General features: G+C 42.2%; 1 protein-coding gene across 2 annotated transcripts; it reads right to left on the bottom strand.

Annotated features, from left to right (window-relative positions):
• Nucleotides 1-811: 811 nt before the first annotated feature.
• LOC142400244 (BTB/POZ domain-containing protein KCTD1-like) lies at nucleotides 812-22,031 on the bottom strand. Of its 2 annotated transcripts, none has more exons than XM_075485005.1 (5): nucleotides 20,615-22,031; nucleotides 10,124-10,293; nucleotides 5,321-5,465; nucleotides 4,725-5,030; nucleotides 812-1,511 (listed from the first exon to the last, which is right to left on the bottom strand). In XM_075485005.1, the coding sequence occupies exons 1-5, from the start codon at nucleotides 21,911-21,913 to the stop codon at nucleotides 1,353-1,355; spliced, it is 2,079 nt and encodes a 692-aa protein (XP_075341120.1). In that variant the 5' UTR covers nucleotides 21,914-22,031; the 3' UTR covers nucleotides 812-1,352. The 2 variants fall into 2 exon arrangements, with proteins under 2 accessions (XP_075341120.1, XP_075341121.1); XM_075485006.1 differs by lacking the exon at nucleotides 20,615-22,031 and adding an exon at nucleotides 14,399-14,463.
• Nucleotides 22,032-22,985: the final 954 nt, after the last annotated feature.

Raw genomic sequence — 22,985 nt, forward strand, 5'->3', positions numbered from 1 at the left:
TTGTTACGACCCCAGGTCTAGGGGATCAGGGTGGTAACATAAATGTGTCCAGATGGAAAAAGTAAAGTTTAAAATAATTTATTACAAAGAAAAAGGTTCCAAAAACAAGTCAGGGGGTAACCACACAAACTACTGATTGGAAGCACTAGAGTCGGCAAACTCAAACTGTTAAACCGAGCAAACAGTGGAAGTACAAATTCCATTGAAGTTTCCATAAACCGTCAAACAAAAGGCTGCAGCAAACAAAGTGGGGGATCAGCTGTACAAATTGTGTTCCTCAGGCTGTCCCCATGGGGAAATGAGTTCTGGAGCATTTTATAGAGTGCAGGTGGACCTCATCCTTCATTAACTGGCTTGTCATCTCCCGCTGGTCCAATAGGGTTGCTCTGCAGTTCCCAGGCAGGCAGCCAATCACCGGAGAGTGCTCCTACATTTGAATCTGCATAAAAATAAACAAAGAGACTGCAATCTAGAGGCCAGGGGCCGTAACACTATTGTAGATATCAAACCTGAGACTGAGGCAGAAAGGTGAAATAAAATGGTGGGAATACTGAACCAATCGGAAATGTTCAGTGCTGCAAGCCATGTCCTAAATGTTCTGGGTAGTCTCAAAAGTACTACCTCCCTACCAGGGCTGTTTTTGAGGCTGACATTTGTCTGCTGGAACTCCTTTTAGCCCTGGTTTCTCCGGTTGAGATGGAAGGAGCAAGGAAAAGGACCCCATAAGTTAGACCCTGGACATTGGAAATGGTTCCTGCAGTGGAAATGCAGCTAAAGGGTCACTTCAACACGTGGAGGGACAACGTTTTGGAGACATTTTTTTATTTGCCTTTTTGGAATTAAATGTACAAACAATTTAAGCAAAATGTAAAAGGGTCTGAATACTTTCTCAGGCAAATCCTTTTCAGTACTTGTGGATGTTTTACCATATTGTTTATACTTTTTCAGCTCTATATTTATATCTCTAAGGTAACAAAACCAGCGTGAGCCACTATGTAAATCACAGTTTTACATAATGCTTTCAGTAATGTTATGAAGACATTTAATTCAGTGGGTTGGCCAAAAGCTGGTTATGCTGTTAGATTTTGACCAGTTGTCTATAAATGTAGTGTAGTATGATGTCACAATGTAAAAACTACACTTCAAATGTGTATTTTTATCAGATGATGAACACAGAAATTTAAATGCTAACATTAGACCACATTTCAAATGATTCCCATCCTTTGGTGCCCTAGCAGTGTCTGTACTTATGGATCTGTTATTTATTCACTTTTAGTTATGAAACTGTATGTAAAGTAACAAAAAAGATTCAACATTCAACATAATAGTATGTCCATTCATAATGTCTCAGTTCAGTCCAGTATTTCCTGTTTGATTGTTTTAAGGATGAAGGAGTGTTGGCTGCCTGCGAGCTTCCTCTGTAGAATGTATTCACTGAACTGAGAACAGTCCATTCCACCTCCACCTGAGCCTGTGATGCAGAATCCCCTTTCCTGTAACCGCTCCAACACCTGCAATCACATACAAAGCAAATAACAGCCACGTAAGAAAGAACTTTGGAGCAAAAAAGTTTTTCTAATAAAGTGCTGAAGAGGAATACTGAATTAAGATTGGACTTGTTAAACATTGAATGGATTAATGTGAAGTAACTATGAGTAAATGTTTGCTGGTTTCTAATCCCAGCTGGGGCCTTTCAGTGTGGAGTTTGCATGTTCTGTCCATGCATGCGTGGATTCTCTCTGGTTACTCTGGCTTCTTCCCACTGTCTAAAAACATGCATGTTAGGTTGACTGGTGATTCTAAATTCTTTAAAAAATGTTTGCAAAGAGAAAGAAATTGTTTCTTTTTTCATTTACTGTTATTTGAGAAGCCAGGGGCTGGCATAATGCACTGAGCACCTGTCTTGTTCCCGGTTAAAACAGGATTGCTGATTTGAATAGACATTTAAAAGACAACAGTCAGTATGGTTGCATGCCCAGTTGAATTAAGAGATGTTATAGCTTGACCTGCTCATTTAATTTGGCCACCGTCCTTCAGCTAATAAGTTTACACTTGTGACGTGTAATCGAGTTATTAGCTGAAGTATGTCCAATACCACAACACAGTCGACTACGAGAGGACACATTTAGGACATACTGCTGCTTCTAACTTCTCTTTTTGAGATCCTGGTACATGAATACATCACTGAATCCACCGAACAGACGTCTTTAATTTGCTGATTTTGATTTTATTACAGCAGAACAACAAAGCTGTTTTGAGATGGATGCACACTTACACTTTAGTGTTCCTACAAAAAGGTGGAGCTCCAGAGCAGCTACTGAGTGCCTACACCCATTTCAGTCTAGTTGAGTGTATACATGCAGGAATGAGTCAAATCTCATCCTGGTGCGTTAGTCTGCTTTGACATTCTGCTGCTAACCGCTGGAACTGAGTTGTTCAGAAGGAAAAGCAGCCCAACACAGTGATCCAACAACAAAGTGTGTTCAGTCAGAGGCTTCCTCTGCGCCCCTGTGACAAAGAATGGTGCAGGAGGTCCTTCCTGCCCACAGCAGTAACTTCACAGTGTCTGTTTTATATTGACTGACTATGGATTTATAGCTATTCAGCACCATCTGGTTGTTTTGCCATGACCCGTGCTCACCTAATACAATCAGTTTATTTCCAAATATCTGTCCTTTTAATTAGCATCTTAGGGAATTTAAACAGCTGCAACAAACACTGATTTGAAAAATCTGGCTAAAAGTATGGTTGACATTAAAAACAGTTCCATCATCCCTGACTTCCATGCTGTGTCAGTGCTAAACATGTTTCACTTGGTCTCTGTAAGGATCTGGACACAAACACTTCTGGATTTCCTGATGCTGGACCCTAGGTGTACAGTCCCAACAACCATCTAGTCTGTCACACGCTCAGTCATGGAACTGGTGCTGTCTCCATGTAGATCCCAGAGTAAATCCCAGCCTGTGGTCTCAAAGCTGCTTTTCTTAAGCTTCCTGAGAAAAACTCTGCAAAGTCCTTTTGATCAAAGGTTGTTGCTGAACAATGGATATATAGTTGTAGATGAGGAGAATCAGGTCGTGGTCTGATTTTCCTAATGGAGGCTGGGCAGATGAGCTGCATGCATCTTTTCCATTTGCAAAGAATAAAAGACAATGTTTGGTTTGATTCTGGTGGAGCAGTTGACAAACAGTTGGAGTATTTGGAAATGAAGCAGGGAAGGACACAAATCTCTAGATATTCTCATGAATGCATTGGGTTGTTGTGTTTGTAACCTGGCAACAACTATGCTAATGACATCACATATGGCATCTCAGCAACAGAGGGTAAGATATACACTGATACTGTAATATCACAGAGGTGAATTCTTTTTAATAATAAGGATGTAAACTCACAGCTAACAGTTCAATGCCCAAGGTACAGATCATCTTCTTCACAGTGACATGTCCAGGATTATACCATCAATTATGAACAATACAGCCACCTTTACTTTTGTCATGAATTCAAATGTCTCTGTCTGTCTGTCTGTATTATCCAAAAGCCATTTAAATAGGCTTTGGAGTCCAGTTTATGCTCCTGCAGCCATGTGGAAGTGACACACAATAGTGCATTCCCAGAATTCCTTTTTATTCCACTCATTTGTGGTTGGGTATTTGGGGTCTTACTCAGGGCATTGGTTGGGTTTTGGAAAGCTCAATCAGCTCAATATACATATATATATATATATATATATATATATATATATATATATATATATGAAGATGCAATTGTGATGTAAAATTGCTAAGACTTTGTATATTGTCTGTCATCTACAGTAAATTTCATCCAAAGATTTGAGAATCTTCAGGCCCTCAAGAAGCACTGAATTAAAACAGGAAGGATTCTGTCATGGAAATCCCTCGCTCAGGAACACTTCCAGAAGTAATTGTCTGTGAACACAGACAATTATCATCTATCAGAAGGGGCCATATGTGAACGCCACCGTCTAATCTGGATCAAAGTTTATTTAAATGGACTGAGTCAAAAACTTGACTTTTCTATTCAGTGTAAAACTGGTCTGTTGTCATGCAATTGAAATATGAAATTCTTCTTTGTGTCCTCCAGACCAAAGAGGAGAGGGATCTGGTTTGTTATCAGCACATAATTCAACAGCCTGCAACTCTCATGGTATGGGGGTACAGTATTCCCCCTGGAACTGTAAATTTGCACATCTGGAAAGGTACCATCACAAAAATGGGACAACATCCTTCTGACAAAAGTCCAGCAACTGGTCTCCTCAGTTCCCAGATCTTTACAGACTGTTGTTAAAAGAAGAGGGGATGATCCAAAGGTAAACATGGCCCTGTCCCAACCTTTGGGGCGTGTTGCCATCAGATTCAGATTCAGATAGGCTAATATTTTACATGAAATATGAAAATGGCCCTATTTCAAAAATTGATATATATATATATATATATGTTTTAATTCTATTGTGATCAAAATAGTGGATCATTAAATTTGCATATCATTGCATTCTGTTTTTAATGATATTTTACATGGCGTCACAACTTTTTTGGGTTGCATCATGCGTCAACACTGTCAAGATATAAATCCAGTGAACTCCACTTATAATCTGATAAATAGAGAGAGAAGAGTTCATCCATGCTATTTTTGCACACCACTGAATGACAAAGACAAAAGAAAGAGAAAGAAACAGAAAGCTTCTTGGTGGAAAGCTAAAATCAAACCTGAGCTGAGCTGAGGTGGCAGTATCCATTGAGTGGGAAGCCAATGACGTGTGGGGAGTCCTGGTTCCAGCTGGAGCACAGGGAACTGGACATAATGTCTCTCACCTCAGGAAAAACCTCCGCTATCACAGCTTGATGGGTGTTTACATTTATCCTCTCACCAATCTCCGGAGAAACATGAACCACGACACACTCACACTCTCGACACCTCTGCTTGCACTCCTGCTCAGTCCGCCAGTGCTCCAGCTCAGCCTGCAGGGGTGCAAGCTGGTAGAACGTGGCCTCTTCATACAACAGGGAGTATTCCTGCACACATCAGGTACATGAAGACCAGCTCAGAAACAGACAAGAAAAATAAAGATAAAAATGCATAAACGTGACAAAGTGTGATTTGAAATATTTATCTGGTTCCAAAATTTCATTAAAGACTACAATATTCAAGCAACAATGCCTTTGTTTAGTGTTGTGCACCTAAGCAAGGCATTGTTAATTGAGTGACAGTGCATCACTACAACTTTACAAAGTGTGGAACATGTCATGCTGTTGTCTCAGGTCCTCCTCACACATCCATACACACTGCAGTGATACTGACTCACTTTAAAGTCCTCAGGGATGAGAAGTTTGGAGGTTCGGAGGAAGTTAAGAATGTAGCGGAACATAGGACCGTCCCGATCAATGAAGTAGTGCTGCTTCATGCTGTCCAACACTATGGGCTCTGATCCATCAAACAAACGGCCAATTCTGCCCAAAACAAAAAAAAAACCACAGTGGCTACTTCATTAACTGAGAAAAGAAGAATAGAATGGAATACTTTCTGAATCCCCAAAGGAGGATACTGCTGCACTATATCAAATGGTTTAAACAAAAGGAGAAAATGAATGAATAAAGAGAAGATGAAGAATTGGTCATCATAAATAAAAGATATCATGTAAGGCTACTGCTGTGGCCAGGAATGACCTTTTTCACCAGTCCCTTTTTGCAGAGGAGCTGAAGACCCATCTGCCTGAGGCACACACAGTGTGTAGTGATGTCTATGAAATGTATCAGCTTGGGCAGTGACACTAGACCTAAAGTAGGCCTATAAGAAGATCATCTGCATTGTCTAGTTCACATTCCAGATGAACTGACAGTTCCCAGACCATTCATCAAAGTGGTTCACAAGCCTCCTGTCCACCACTTATTCACCACAAAACTGCAGTCATCTGAGTATTTCTGCAAATGACAGCACTCTGAGTTATTCTGGAGGTCTGAGGTGGAGCCAAGGGAGACAGTTCAGTGTTGTCCCCAGCAATGCTGCTCTGCTAATGATACAAATGATTGTAAAACCAACTCAAATAATGGTATTATTACAAAATTATAGCATTTTTATAATGATATGAAATTAAATGGGGGGGGGGGGTCTGACCCACCAAATGAAACAAAGTACTTCAATCAAAGTGCCATAAGATTTTACCTTAGCTAAGATATGTTGCAATTTTGGTTCTTTTTTTCAATAGTTCAGGACCAAAGACAGCATCTATGAGTGAGATAATTATGAACCCCTTAAAATGAGAATAGTTGTGATTTTAGCATAGTAGCTATTTTAACCCCGGGCAGCAGCATAGGAGTTCAAGGGATGTATCAGTGTCACAGCCAGAAGCGGCAATGAAATGTGACTCTTAAGCAGATTTTTAAAAGTGTAACTGATTTATTTATGTAACAGGATAGTCCAGGGAAACAATGTTAGGAAACAAATTACTCTTAATACGGGAACACACTGCATAGGATTCTACATATTCTCTTACATTGTTTTCTAACACTATAAGAAAAGGATGGTTCTGCTCACTCCAGGGTGAAGTAAAGTAAAGCTAGCTGCATGGGCCCAGTGGAGCACTGGTGAGCATGCAGAGGGGACATAGTGGCGGTTGGGACGGCCATTGCCAGGGTCTGGGTCATCTATTAAGGCACGACAGATCGGTGTCCTCAATGCCCCATGTTATGCCTCCGATGGTGCAGGTAGTGGGTAGGATGTTCTCTGGGTCGGTAGTTTCATTCTCGGGGGAAAACTGTCGTGAGAGGGCATTGGGCTTGATATTTTTTTTAACCTGGACAGTAAGTAATGGACTGAGTTAAATCGACTGAAAAACAAGGACCAGCGTGCCTTCCTGGAATACAATCTTTTGGCAGACTGCAGGTAAGAGATTCTCATGGTCTGTCCAAACCACAAACTCCAATTTAGTCCACTCCAACTAACGTCGCCACTCCTTTAATGCTAGTTCTACAGCTAGCAGCTCGCCATTCCTGATGCCATAGTTCCGTTCAGCAGGCATCAGACGCCAGGAAAAGAATCCAAAGGGGTGCAGTTTAACTTCAGGATCAGAATGCTGAGGGAGGACTGCACCAATCCTGGAATCAGAGGCGTCCACTTCCGCTAAGAATCGTAATTCAGTATCCGCTGCTTAAGCTGACCAATGGAAAAGAATCTTGGATGAAGTCAGCCTTGTTACCTGACTGTTACGAATCAAGTGGTAAAAGCTGGCAAATCCATGGAAGCGCTGAAGCTGCGGTTAAAGGAAACGGGCCATTCAGCTCCTACCTTGATCTTATCCAGGTCCGTCTTCACCTGCCCACCTTTAACACATAGTGCAGGAAGGTTACAGATGGGACATGAAACACATTTTCAGCCTTGACTTAACGTTTTCTAGGATTCTTAGAAGGACCTTTCTCATGTGACAATGGTGCTCTTCAGGTAGACAAAAACATTGAAGATGTCCCTTAGAACATTGTTAACTAAGGTCTGAAATACTGCAGGAGCATTAGTCAGACCAAAAGGCATAACCAGAGACTCGAAAAAGGGGAAGAGGGTGTTGACTGTAGTCTTCCATTCATCCTCCTCACGAATTCTGACTACGTGATAGGTGCTGCGGAGATCTAATTTAGTGAACATGGTGGACTCTTATATTGGCTAAAAAGCTGAACTGATCAGAGGTAGCAGATATTTATTCTTGTCTGGTCGACTGCAAACGGCTGGATAAACAAAGTAGTCTCTAGCTCTCAATGTGTTTCTAAGACCAGTTGGATTATGTCTCTTAAGCCATGAATAACCAAGAATGTAGAAAGGGTTCAGTTTGATGTGTTGTTGTTGCTAAGGTTTGCCCATTTCCAGTTGAAACAGAGATTGGAGCTGATAATGAAACGGTGGGAATATTGAGCTAAGTTTGAATCTAATAGATTTTGTTCTGCACCAGTCCACCACAGCTTGGAGGGGCAAGGGCTCCTGATAAACAAAACGTTTATCAGTTTATCTAACGGCAGGTTAAATAGGGAAGATTTGTCTTGGAAGAGCCGCCTGCCAGTATCCCTGCTTTTACTTGCGGGCATGGCCTTTTGGCCAAACTGGGCAAGCAGCAATGAAGTGCCCAGTAAGGCCACAGTAGAGGCATTCATTTGCTTCCATTTGCCTCTGTCCTCCGGAATAAACCGGGCTCTACCTGACACTATGGGCTGAACAGAGTCTTCAGCCCAAATACACTGAGAAGTGGATCTGGAAGTGGAAGGCAGAGGTGAATATGCTGGAGACACTGGGGAAAAACGATGAACTGATGCCTGATGGGACTTGTAGTTTCTCTCACGACTTCTCTCTCAAAGTCAGTTATCAATTTTGATAGCTACTGTGAGCAGATCTGTGAAAGAGGAGGGTTTGTCCCGAGCAGGCAGCTCATAGACACCTTGCCAAGCTTTTACTGACCAGCCAGTAAAACTCAATCACATACTTTGCCACACTCTTATTTCCTAAATTCAGTAGTCTTAGTAGCATTACCTTCCCTTCGGGTGATCCAACGTATTTTTCCAACTCCTTTAGGAAAACAGTGAAAGGAAAAGTCTCAATGGAATTGGTGAGGGAAAAGGCAGGCTGGGGCTTTATCTTTGAGTAGATCAGGCATCATTTGGAAAAATCTTGGAAATTAGAAACTCTGCAGCAGAACCCCCCCCTCCCCCCCCCCCCCCCCCCATATGATACTGAAAATTTATTCCAAACGTTTTGATAAAACATTTTTCACTGGGTCCACGTGGACAGATTGTGCTGTGACAGCCGGAGGCTTTGTACTTTCAATGAAATGTGAACTCTTAAGCAAGACAGACTGTCAAAAGTGTAACTGGTTTATTTATGTCACTGGATAGTCCAGGGAAACAATGAATTCCAGGAACTTGTCCAGCCTCTGGGTCTGAGTCTCTGGAGAGAAGAGAGGCAAATTATTTCCAGTGAGTGAATCCAAAGAAAATCCAAGAATTGGTCCGTAAGTATTGCTGTTTGTAGATGGTGTGGGCTTACTAGTAGTGATTGACGAGGGTGCTTCAAGGGCAGCCACTGGTTGTCCTTGGCAGATGCTGGAGTCGTAGGAGGGTGGGCAGGCAGAAGAGTAGCAGAGGTAAGAAGTCCACAAGGAGTCTTCAGCTGGAGCCGACTCGAATGAAGAAGACTAGTAGGAAGCACAGGTAAGTGAGCCACTTCTGAACCAGCAAGGAACCACTGGAAAACATAGGAAAGCCAACGTTAACATGAGGGAAATCATGACTCAAAAGAGAGTCATGAAGCGGCCTTATTACCACGCTGCGGGATCAGACAGGCTGACAGAGACTGGGTGCACAAGCTGGTCCTTAAGAGCTGCTCAGTGATGAGGCTGGTGAGCAACTGGTGTGACAGCAGGAGAGCTGGAACCAGGATCCACAGCTTCCCCATCCCAACTCAGATCAAACCACGGACAGCCAATGCAGGACCATGACAATTAAAGCCTAACGTGTTGTAACACCGGTGAGTAAAATGTTTTAAAACTAACATTACAGAGGGGCCAGTTATCACGGAGCCTACTCTCTCCCATGTGATTTCTGTAGGCAAGTGCTATTCCAGAGAATGAAGATATGTCCAAATAAAACTGGCTGCTTTATCATCACTTAGAGCGTGTCCCGGTTATTTTGTTAAGTTTTCTGACAACAAAATGCGAATGATAAAACCCTATGCACAGAAGATATGGTAAGTTTAAAAAAAAAAAGCAGATAAATACTCCAAAGGTTGCAAAAAGTTTTCGTAAAGTTGTAGATGTCGTGAGGCTGTTATTATTTGATCTGTTTCATCTGATTTGATTCAGTATTGTAAAGTGCTTTGTTTAGAGAAAGAGAAGCCAAATATGCTAAATTATTCATTATCATTATTATAATAATAGTTGAAGGTCCTAGGTTGTAATAAATAAAATCCATTTTTAAAATGTGAGAATCGTTTCTTTGAATGAAAAAAAAATCAACGTAGAAGGGATGTCCACCACAATGATCTTAGAAAGCACGGTGTTGTGTGTATTTTCTGGTATTTGATCAACTTTAAGGATTGCTTTTTTTTTTTCTCAGACTGGGTTTGTTTCACTCACCTTGACTCAGGGTATCTGGTGAGGGTGGCCAGGCTGCTGGTGTACATGTGTCCCCCTACATCAATGTGGACTGGTGCGTTTGTCTTGGCCAGTTTGGCAGGTGTGGGGATACCCAGAGGAGACACAGAAGCCACCAGGTGAGTTGACATACTCCTGCCTCCCTCACTGTCCTAAGACAAGAAGAACACAAGAGCTAGTACACAAACACAGTGTTGGTGCACACACACATGCACACAAAACTTCCACTTGCTCATTTAGGTCCCTTTAGGGGCAAGTGGAACACTCTGTGCGGTATCATAGCTCTTCCAATGACTGCATTCGTTCCTGTTGCTTGGGATGGCTACAGCACTACTGCCTTCCTCTGTAGCATGTCCATCCATCCATTTTCTATACCTGCTTAATCCAATTTAGGGTGACGGGGGCGAGAGGAGGGGGACACCCTGGACGCGTTGCCAGTCCATCACAGGGCCACACAGAGACAAACGAGACAAACAACCACACACGCTCACACACACTCCTCAGGACAATTTAGAGACACCGATTAACCTGACGTGCATCATGTTTTTGGATGGTGGAAGCTGGAGAACCTGAGGAGAACCCACTCATACATGGGGAGAACAAGCAAACTCCCCCACCACACCACCGTGTAGCCCCCGTAGTTTGTTGGCTAGTACATTTTAAGTTAGTTTGCAATCCCCAGGTTTTTTGTCTGAATTAGGAGGTCCAACATGATCTTTGCTCCGTCACTCTACACCACCTTTGGAGTTCTCTTCCATTTTACTTTGAGGCTTCCAGTCCATACTCGGTACAGATGTTGCTGTAGATTATGCCTGCCACTTTGCCTCCTGACGGTTAATATATGCTGTCCTGCTACTTTGTAGTGGACAGCCTCTTTGTACAGCCTGCATCCTGTTTGATGTGGCAGACCCCAGCCTCTGCACTGATGATAGCTGATGATATCAGTCTGTTGGTGGTACATGCAATGCAGTTCCACACTGTTCTCTTTCTGCTTTCTCTGGGTTTAACCTTGTAGCACCTACAGTTGCAGATATGCAACAAGCTTTTTATTTATTTACATTATTTATTTACATTATATTTTCATTTATAGTTTTATTTACATTACATTATTTGATTTTTTAAATTTACATACATTATATACATTCATGTGTAATATTTTTTTACATTACATTTTCTGTGCCGACAGTTGTCACAGCAATCATTTTCTTAGGTCAGGGAATTACACATTTTTATTTACATTACATTTTTTGCATTTTATATGTGCTTCACTTTTTCACAACAAAGATCTGTGAAATCTGTTTGATTTGTTGTTGAAAGGAAAGTTTATAATGGTTGCGTTCGGCACTTTATATTAAGAATGTTCAATAAAGGTCTATTATATACATTTTATTGTGGTAGCAGCAGTTACTGGTGAACTTTCACTATACCTTTTTTGCCAAACGATCTGCAGAGAATGACTTGGTTTTGTGAACAAAATTAATCAGGAAAGCCCACAGCAACATTGCCTAAAATGATCAAAAATAGCCCAATTCCAAAAATTCCAAAAATATTGTTTTATTCCCACCCAAAAAGATGCAAGAAGAGCCAAAATGATTTTTTTCAATGATTATTCATATGCTTGGGTGCTACAAGGTTAAGCTCCCTGAGGCATTGACCTGAGAGCTCATCACTATACATAACAGACTTATTATCAGTGCACAGGTCAGCAGATACTTTTTCTAATGATAGTGGGTGGATAGATTGGTGAGCATCTTTAAAGCCACTATCAATGCTTAACGATACCTAGGTTATTGAGCAACACTTGCTGACATCGAGGTGATGTATTTTTTCACATCTGTGCACAGAGGGTGCATGGTCTTTCCAGGGAGTTTCTGTCATGTCTTAAGCTTTTGTCACGTTTGTGTTTCTGTCATGTTCAGACTCTTGGGTTTTGTCTCAGTCTTTCTTCCGCCCTGCCATCAGCTTCACTCACTTCACTTGTGTTTCTTCCCTCAGCTGACTTCACTCACCAATCACCCTCCTCAGTATTTAGTCTCCCAGTTGGTTCATGTTCCTTGTCAGATCCTCACCGTCACTGATTCTAAAGCCTGGTTTATAGTCGGTAACGCAAGACGCAACACAAGCCCTTGCGCGGTTGCAAGCCCCCCCCTTGCGTGCTTGCGTGTGTCACCTCAATTTTCTAAACTTCACGCAAGACGCGAGCAGAGCTATAGAGTAGCCACTCTGGAGGCTTTTCATTGAAAAAACTCGCTGCTCTACCTACTGTCCTGGCGGTGAATCGCCACGCAGCACACGCAAGCGCCGGCAAAAAGCTAAATGAAGCATAAACGTCTCCAGCCATTAACACAAGCCGCAAGACGCAAGCGCAAGGGTACTTAAAAGAAGTATAACTAAGCCTTAAGACGCCGTCATTCATGTTAAAGTCAAGCTGCTTATCAGGTTTGTCCTTCGTCACAGTCATAGTTCCTGTCAGGTTTTGTTTTGTTAGGTTTTTTTAATTCCGGCTCAGCCGCGCTTTTTGTTACAGCTCTGTGGAATAAATCCAGTTTTAGTTTATATATCTGCATCCGGGTCCTCTCTCACCACCACGCCACACACGTTGGTGACGGTTTCTTTCCACAGCATCAAGTCTGGCTGCAGAATTTCAGAAGGTTTGGATCTGTCACAGTGGTCAGGTCATTTTCTTGTAAAGTAACTGTTGATTTATAATACTGTCCTGTGTGTTCACAGGGTTAAATACTGAACATGTTACTTTTAATAGCACAGATTACAGTCCATGTGTGCTGCTGAGTATTGATTCAATCAAAATGTGTCAAATACTGTGCAGATCTGAGCAAGAGACTTAAAGAAGTTAAACTAAAAATAAATGACTTAATGGTGTGTGAAGAAAGAAAAATGCTTACAAACTAATAATGATATTTGATAGTGTCCTTATACAAAAAAGATGTCCTTCAGATCAAAGAAAAGATTTTTAAAAAAAAGAAAAAAACAGAAGTAAGACCCAGGAAGTAGTGCCAGCATGTTTATGGTAACAACACTAGCAGAACACAAAGCATCACTCTCTTGGATAAGTTCAGCAAAGCAGTCTGTAAACTTAAGGCAAAATTGGGCAATATCCTGACTATTAAATCACTATCTAATTCCCAACAGCATCTTCTGTAATTGGAATCATCCAGACAATACCAGTAATAACAAGCAAGCCATGAAGATACAGCCAACCATGAAGCCAAGGGTAATGGGACGCTGGAAGCTCAGCTTATAGACCTCGAAAACAGAAGTATCCAGAAAGATATATGAATTCTTGGCCTCCCAGAGGACACCAAATGTCTCCAGATAAATCTCAACTCCTGCTTTGAGGCAAGCACACCGTAAACCCTCAGAGCTGCACTGCACTTACCGCACACTAGCAGCTAAACAAGGTTGGAGTGAGAAAGCCAGGAGCTGGTTGTGCATAAAGCTCGGAAACTGTAGGGCAAACTGAAAAAAAGTGACTGACAAAAGAGATATCCTGATAACCACCTTTAAAAATGATTTCCCTGAGGTGCTGGAACAACTTTCTTTGTACGGCGATTCTATAAACGTGCTTTACAACTTAAGACTTCGGGCCAGCTCACCATTACCTGGTCATGTTGTTAATTATGACCATGGATGAGAAGAGACAGCGTCTCACATCCCCAAGACTGTTAGAGATCTCATCATCTACAGTTTGGAATCGGTAGGGGACCAATTTGTTCGTTGGGCATGAGGATGTTGGATCTGTGCCACAGCAGTTTGAACGTGTTTTAACCTTTGCTAAATTGTCTTTAGGTGCTAGCTGACTGGCATGAGAATATCTAAATAGTGAAAAACAACCACAACCACTAGGAAGCACGGGAGGTGGTTAACCAGTGAGTTGATTGGTAATTTAGTTTGTAACAAGTGTGTGCGCCAAAGTTTTCAAGAACATTGAAAACTATAGAGAGTGAGTTAACAGGATTTTACATTTACAGCAGCATATCATCTACATACAGGGAGACTTTATTTAGCATATCAGACTGTGTGATGCCTTCAAAGCCTTATTTTGAGCAAAGTGAGATGTTCGATCACAATAGCAAATAAAAGTGGTTGAAGTGAGCAACTTTGTCGATTTCTCTTTAGAGAAAGGACTGACGAGAATTGTTTGTTTGCACTGCAAACATCTGGGATGAATACAGTAGCCCCACCAAACGAATAATGTCATTGCCAAGGGAAAACCTGCTCATCACCTCACAAACGTACCTCCATTCAACCCTGTTGAAGGCTTTTTTTGGCATCAAGGGATACTACCATCTCCAAGGTCTGGGTACTCAGTGAGAGGATGATATTAAGAAGACGCCAGATGTTACGGGAAGATAGCCATCCAGACATGAATTCTGAAATGATGGAGAGCATCACCTGTTGAAGACAGAGCGCCAGAAGTTTAGGAAAATTTGGAGATCCACATTCAAGAGCAAGATGCAAGATCAGTCTACGGTTACTACAGAGCTGGGGGTCCCTTTTCAAAATGAAAGAGATAGTGACAGTGTGTCTGGCAGTTATGTGAAAATTAGGACTGGGCAACGATTACAATTTTTAATCTAATTAATCACATGTTTTCCCTGATTAATCACGATTAATCGCATTTGTACGCAAAACCCAAAAATGAATTCAAAAGTAGTGTATAGCTTTTAGAATTTAGCTTTATTTTAAATGTGCTGCCATATGAATGAAAGTGCCATAACATTTGTTGTGCAAACACACGTTTAACAGCAGCATTTTTATGTAGTTAGCAGTTAAATAAAATATTTAGTGTAAATCTCAACTTAAACAATGTTATCAAAGCAAATACAAGATTAAAGCTAATTGCCACTGCCAGGGCATTAATGTTATCCTGGCACACACACTGCCCACAAAATCCTGAGCCACAATCACAACATTAAATAAAATAAAAGCCTGTGAACAACAGACTTATACAATAATGAAATAAATAATAAAACCTGCGCTAATGCGCGATAAAATATTTGTCGGCGTTAAATAATTAATGAGTTAACGCGATAATAACGAGTTAACTTGCCCAGCCCTAGTGAAAATGCTTTTGAATAATCTGCTTTACCAGTTTTGAAAAAAGCTTTATTTGGATTGCAGTAGTTGCAGCTTGGTTTTGTTTGTAGGTCTGTTTGTAGCCCGAGACAGTGTTTGTGGAGCGTGTAATCTGAGATATCTTGGCTCTTTTTACATCCAAGACGAATTGAATAAGTTGGTCTAGGGAGGCCAGGGTACAACCGTGATTTGGGGCAATAGTCTATTGTCTAGTAGAGAAAAAAAAGTCTAAAAAGTCTGTTGTTAAAAAACAACATAAACATTTGGAAAAGTAAAAGAGTAAATAGATATTTACCTCATTTGATTAATTCCATATCTTAGTTAAAACCCTGTAACCCGTCATTCATCAGACAAGCCATGTGTATCATTTTTTCTTGTGTCAGCAGCATTTTGTGATATATATGCAGCCTTAAAAAAACACAGGTGACCTTTATGTATAAAACTAACAGCTAACCTTTCAGTGTTCAGGAAACAAATGTGTTCCCTCGCAGTCATGTTCTGGATAACATCTGTTGTAAACAATCTGTTGCAACCTTCCCTCCTTGTCTCTAACTTCTCTGTCTGTCTCTGTCTGATCTCCTACAAATAGTTACCAGCTCACTGGCATCAGGCATTTTTCCCAAGTCACTAAAGACAGCTGCCATTAAGCCACTCCTAAAGAAGAGAACTCTAGACGCCTCTATGATGAACAACTACAGACCTGTCTCTAATCTCTCTTTTATATCTAAGATTATTGAGAAAGTTGTATTTAACCAGCTCAACGACTTTCTGAATGAAAGTGGAAGTCTTGATAACTTTCAATCAGGCTTCAGACGTCATCACAGCACTGAAACAGCTCTGGTCAAAGTGTTAAACGACTTTAGGTTGAATACTGATTCTGGTAATGTTTCAGTCCTGGTTCTGTTGGACCTCAGCGCTACATTTGATACTGTAGATCCTGTTCAACAGGCTGGAAAACTGGGTTGGACTTTCTGGAGCGGTCCTTAACTGGTTCAGGTCCTACTTAGAAGGCCGGAGTTATTTTGTTACAATTGGCAGCTATGAATCTGAGCGAGTGGCCATGACTTGTGGAGTCCCCCAGGGGTCAATTCTTGGACCTCTTCTGTTTAACTTGTATATGCTCCCTTTGGGTCAGATATTGCAGAACTTTAACATCAATTATCACAGTTATGCAGACGATACACAACTTTATGTGTCTCTGTCACCGGACGACTGCAGCACAGCAGACGTACTGTGTCAGTGTCTGGAGGAAGTAAACACCTGGATGAAAGAGAATTTTCTACAATTAAATGAAGACAAAACTGAGATCATTCTGTTTGGTAGCAAAGAGAAGAGGGGCAGCGTTGGTAAATATCTTGAGACTCGGGACCTTACAATCACTGACCAAGTTTGTAACCTCGGAGTGTTGATAGACTCAGATCTGACTTTCAGCAGCCACATCAAAGCTGTCACCAAGGCAGCTTTTTACCATCTCAGAAACATCAACAGAATGAAAGGTTTCCTCTCCCAAAAAGACCAGGAGAAACTCATCCATGCATTCATCTCCAGTAGACTCGATTACTGTAACGCTCTTTTAACTGGACTTCCCAAAAAGAGCATTAAACATCTGCAGCTCATCCAGAACGCTGCTGCTAGAGTTTTAACCCGGACTAAGAGATCTGAACACATCACACCAGTTTTAAAATCTTTACACTGGCTTCCAGTCAGTCACAGAATAGATTTTAAAAGCCTGCTGATGGTTTACAAATCCCAGAACGGTTTAGGCCCAGAATACATCTGTGATATGTTCAGAGAATATAAACCCAGCAGAGCTCTTAGATCCAAGGACTCAGGTCAGCTGGTCCAGTCCAGAGTCCAGACTAAACATCGAGAAGCAGCATTTAGCTGTTATGCTGCAAACAAGTGGAACAAACTGCCAGTGGAGATTAAACTTTCACCAAATGGAGACATTTTTAAATCCAGGTTAAAAACATTTCTTTTCTCATGTGTCTATGCATGAAATCTGCACGATATCTTTGAACTTATCTGGACTGTTGCTTGTTTTTAAATTCATTTCAATGATTTTATTTGTTTCTCTTTATATTCCTTTATGTATTTTTTTCCACTCCCTGCTGCAATGCTTTTATTTTATGTAAAGCACTTTGAATTGTTTGTACATGAAATGTGCTATATAAATAAATTTGATTTGATTTGATTTGCAGTCTCTATCTGTTTGTATAGTCTAAAAGTGGTGCAAAGAGGCATTGGAGACCAGAATATGTTAGCTAGCGTGGCCTACAGCTATATCGCTGTGAAACACATGATACTGAGTTCCCAGTATTTAAGCTGTGCCCTTTTAAGTTATCCGAGCTTGTACATTTTATTTGCCATTAATCTTGCATTACATGTGATTATAAATGGAAGCATGGTTCAAACTTCTCTCTCTTTAGTCTCTGTTTTGCTCCTGCTTGTCTTATTCTGGACGTCAGTTGAGCCACATGTAACCCTTCAAGAATCAGTGTTTAAACTGAAAAGGCATGGATGAAAATCTAAAAAAAACACAATTAAACACACAATAAGACCAGAACAACCACAACAGGTTGCTACTATTGAGTGCCATTGATTGATTTTTCATACCCATTTTATCTTTTCATTTTTTGTGAATGTGCTGAAATGTTTCCAAGCTACCATCAAGCGAGAGGAAGGGCACACCCTGGACAGGTCAGCAGTCCATCACAAGTCCAGCACAGAGACAAATGAGACAAACAACTATTCAGGTATCACATTCATCTTTACAGTCAATTTAGAATCAACAATTAACCCTAAATGCATGGCTATGGACAGTGGGAGGAAGCTAGACTACCTGGTAAAAACCCTTGCTGGCATGTGCAAAACATGCAAGCTCCACAGAAGCCCGAGCCTGTGAAACAACGGTACTAACCACCACATCACCCTGCAGCTCTCCACATCACTTACCTTTATTAAATAGACTTTTTATAAAACTATTACTTCAAAAGCAAACAATTTATCACTCTTACTTTTCAATACACATACACTTAATCGCTTCCTATATTAGTTTGTAAGCATTTTCATTACTTCAGGTTTTATTCCATTTCATTGTTAATTCCACGCTTGTGGGCACATCCTGAAATAATAAATCAATGGCAGATTTTGTGTTACAGATGATACATTTTTAATTTTAACAAAGAACTAAATATTAAACATGGCACTGCTTTCATATATTCACAACTTCCTTAATTAAATGAGCTTTACATTAATCTAATTAACTGAAAATGTATCTATTTTTAAAAAAATTACATCCACAATCACTGGCCTATCTTTTTTAATTCACAGGCATTTTCATCAACCATTTTTCATCATGTCATCTTTTTTACTTCCACCATATTTAAGCAGTGACATCTTTAAATCATTTTACTGTACATTGGAAGCAAAAAAATACCACGATTAATTTCTACACAACTACTTTTTTTGTTCACAGTTCAGCCGGATACTGGCATGTACAAGATGTATGGAGCAAAACAGTTCATCTAAAACCACTTTGACATCAAATTTGATGTCAAATTCTTTGGCACTTTAATGGATGTAGTGCTTCATGGCGCGTCCAAGTACAATTATAAACTGTATTACTGTATGGCTATTAATGTATATATCATTTAAGTTTAACGATTGTGTACAGTGTTTTTTTTTTTTTCATTCTTATTTCTTTAACTGAAATAAATGTATTTCTGTCATTTGTTTCTTATCCCATCACTCAAATCAAGCAGTTTTTAAATCGCTAAGTTTGAAAAAAATAATCTTTTTTATAAGGAAATTTATGTTCTTTTACTTCAGAGACAGTGACGTACCAAAAAAAAAAAAAGTATGGTTAGCTGCCAGTACCTATCGGTCCAAATATAGTGCTAACATTCCATAATATTATTGAAAATAATAGTTTGATATAGTTTATTGTTCATTAAAGAAACAGAAGTTGTTCTGCTAGGCAAATCTGAGAGAATGGAAACTTGCATCCTGCCACTTTATAATCTCTATTATTGCATTCTGTACACCTAAGACTTCCAGCACAACTCAGAGTCCTGTCATCTCCAAAAAAACTAATATGTCACTGCAGTTTTTCAGTGATGGACAAGAGGCTGAGTACAGGGACTGCTGGTCGAATCCTTTGTGAGATTGTGTGAAAACAATCAGCTCATCTTTAAAAAGAGTTGTTGGTACTGTAAGCAGGCCAGTGTTTAGGGAATGGAGCTGGATGCTCCAGCTAATATGGCATTACAGCAGTCAAGCCTATATATTCCTATATATTATATTCCACAAATGAAAGAAAGCTGATCTAGAGACCTGTTTGATATGGGAACCTAAAGAAAAACCAAAAATGAATCCAAGGTTCCTCACGGTAGAACTGCAAGCCACGGTACTGTCATCCAGAGTAACTGACTGGCTCGAGAACTTCTCAAATGGACAGCATTTCTCATATAGCAGGTGCTGCATATCAGCACACAGTGTCTGCTTGTGAGACACCAAAGGCAGAGCCCAAATAAAGTTTCACTTTCACTGCAGTCCTCCAAAGGACCAAAGATAATGAATACCGAAGAACACCAGTAATGGATAAATAATGCCAAAGATTTGCAAAGGCTTAACATGCCCCGTTGCACATTGCTTTATGTTCTATCCTACATCAATCAGGCTAATAGGACACATTTTTCCTCTATGCAGCATGTTGAGCAAGTGTCACAATGTTACTCAGCAAGTTACATGCAGCTGAGTCAGCTTCTGTTAGCTTGAATGTGCCACCTAACCGGCCCACCATCCTTGTATACACTGCCTGGTTATTGTTGAGGTATGTTTCCTGTTTTTATCTTATATATACTGACACTGTCATTCTCTGAGGAAATGAGCCGCCCCAGTTTGAATAAAGGGGAATATGTTTATTCTCTTCCAGTGCCACAGCACCCAGTGTGCCTGTCTGTAAATACGCGTATTAATCTGGTCATCCTGCCCTCGCGATAACAGTGCCAGGAAAGGTTATTCAGTGCAACCTGTTTTTCAGCAGGGACTGTGAACACTTCCTGTAAGTCAGATTCCAATAGGGGCTGAGAACCCCAAAGGCCAGATTCTAAACTCACCTCTGGCCTACTTTTATAAAATTCTGAGATAAACACTATAGGCCTACCTGGACTGTACTGTCCAGTTAGCCTACTCAGTTTAAGTTGTTCAATAGTTTGACATTAACCTGTAATTTACCTTCATTACATTTGGAACGGGACGTTTACAAACAATAGAGAACTACTACCGATAATAATAATGTAGCTATATATAATATGTATGATGATAATAGTATGAATAAAAAGAGCAGCCATTAGGACGCGGCGCTGGTGTTACCTGTGTGTGCACGGCCGGTGGCACCATGTGGCCCTCCGTGGCTCGGGAAGGCTCCGCGCATCTCCTGAGGCGCGCACACGCTTTCTTGTCAGAGGGAGCGCTGGAGTCCTCTTCGGCGCCGACTCTTTTCGCGGCTGCTGTTGGTGACGATGAGCTAAATGCTGCTCCTCCTCTGTCCGTGGTGGTCTCCAGGGGATGGAGGTCTGGACCCTGTGGTGTGAGGAACTGGAGGCGGGACGGAGCGCGACCGTTGGCTGTTTCTGAGGCAGCGTGCAGCGCCGTCGGCAGGCAGCCCGTGGCCCCCACGGTGCTGTTGAGCGTTGCTATGGAAACGGCCCCAATGCAGTGGTTGGTGTACATCTTGGAGAGCTTGGCAGCGCGCGACAGCATTTGCATCCTTGTGCCTAACAGGTTCTTTCCGATGGCTTTGTTTTCGTACCACGTCACGTCACTCGTGGAGCAGTGGTCCCGCGGACGCTGGAAGAACGCGCTGCACAGCGGGTTCCGTTTGGATGCATACCGGACAAAACTGGCATAGGGACACTGCTCCGTGGCCGTTTCATACATCCGCGGCAGGAGCTCCTCCTCCGCGTCGGGACGCTTCTTACTCCAGGCGGCGGAGCGGGACCGGTGGTGCAGCCCCGCAGCCTTGAAATAGACAAACTTCCTTCCGTCCTCATCCACGGCCAGGCCGAACGAGTCCTCCCCCAGCTCCCGCTGATTCTCCCGGCCTCTGGTGCAGAAATACATGCAGGTTTCAAACCAGACTTTGTTCAGCAGGCCGAACGGGTTGTCGCTGTTGAACACAGATGACTGGTAGAGTTTCCGCAGATCTGAGTGCGTGATGGCTTGTTTCTGCACCACGGGACCGGCTCCCTGCTCCTCCAGCCTCCGTATGACCGCGGCCAGAGTCAGGTTGGCGCTGCGCAGCTCCGGGTCCTTGGTGAGGTCCAAGGTGCGACAGTAAGGCGGGTCGTTCAGGTACCGGTTCAGGGAACTCCTGATGCTGATGAGGGAGGACTTGCTGTACAGCTGCCCACTCTTGGAGCGCGCCTCGGCGTAGAAGGAGCGCAGAACAGCGCAGAGCGCATTCTTCTCCAGAGTTTCAAAGTCTGGACTCTGGGCTTTTTCACTGAGGTACTCTCTAAAGATTCTCACTGCATACCGGGTGGCCAGGCGGGTGTTTTCGCTCAGCCTGTTCCGCTCTGAGCGCTGAAAGTCTCCATCTGGGTCAGACCCCAGCCCGGAGGGTATTGGGTCCGCATGTCCCCCCCTCTGTCCTTGGTCCGTACTCCGCATAACGACTGCTTGTGTCTCCGCGGCAGAGCCACTTGAGTCCACAACTGTGCCCCCTGAATCCCACTGAAGCTCCACACCATCTCTTTCCGAGCCCTCGTGCTCCTCCTGCCCGCCGGTGAGCTCATCCTCCTCCTCCTCCTCCTCCTCCTCCTCCTCCTCCTCACCCTGCTCCCTGCCCCCCGCAGAGCTCTTCTGCTCCTGCTCCGTGTCCCTGCTGGTGGGCATTCTCGCCATATTGCGGTCTGTGAAGCAGTCCCCCGGCAGCGCGCATGCGCTGTATTGGACCGCAGCACGGAGAGCCTTTTGTTTTTAAGTGACCTTCAACTGCGCGCGCTTTCCTTAAGCGTGGATTCTGATGCTGCTGCTGCCTAAAGGGATGCATTGTTGGACTGATGTCAGAGCAGCAGCCTGATCTGTGGGGCAGGAGCTGCAGGAACTGTGGGGCAACAACTGTGGGGCAACAACTGTGGGGCATCAGCTGTGGGGCATCAGCTGTGGGGCAGGAGCTGTGGGGCAGCAGCTCCAGCTCTGAGCAGCAGCCTGATCACTGGGGCAGGAGCTGCAGGAGCTGTGGGGCAACAACTGTGGGGCAGGAGCTGTGGAGCAGGAGCTGGGATGTAGCAGCCCGAGTGAAGCACTCTGTTTCACACACATGAGAAGGATTATTTGATAGCTGCAACAGTGAGACAAAAAGAGTGATACAATCAGCTCAACCAATAAACTATGAAAGTGGTTTATCGTTTAGCTTCTTTTATGCACTTTGATGAATTAGTCATATCGTACTATACACGTGCATCCTTTGAGATGATTGTATGCTGCAGGTTGCCTGCAGTACAGTTGTTTTTGTGCACATACTGTATTTGAGATGAATTTGCCCCTTTAGATAGCCCACCATCTAAGAGCTAATATCTATTCAAACAGCTGTTGTGGCAGACTTAAAAAGCTCCAAAAGCATTTCTACAAGTAGCCTAAGATGAGAAGAAAGAAGGTCAAATGCACACGGCACACGCTGCATGGATCTGACACATTTAAGAAATGCTTAGTCAGCGCCCTTAGAGTTTGCATCACTAGT

Source organism: Odontesthes bonariensis, chromosome 15 (assembly GCF_027942865.1).
Source record: "Odontesthes bonariensis isolate fOdoBon6 chromosome 15, fOdoBon6.hap1, whole genome shotgun sequence".
Classification (NCBI taxonomy): Eukaryota; Metazoa; Chordata; class Actinopteri; order Atheriniformes; family Atherinopsidae; genus Odontesthes; species Odontesthes bonariensis.

Excerpts from the sequence above, each read along its gene's own strand:
- LOC142400244 (XM_075485005.1), bottom strand. The coding sequence starts at position 21,913 with ATGCGGAGTACGGACCAAGGACAGAGGGGGGGACATGCGGACCCAATA. Across the intron at positions 5,466-10,123 it reads ACCAGATACCCTGAGTCAAG|AATTGGCCGTTTGTTTGATG; the intron begins GTGAGTGAAACA and ends TGTTTTGGGCAG. Across the intron at positions 1,512-4,724 it reads GCCACCTCAGCTCAGCTCAG|GTGTTGGAGCGGTTACAGGA; the intron begins GTTTGATTTTAG and ends ATGTGATTGCAG.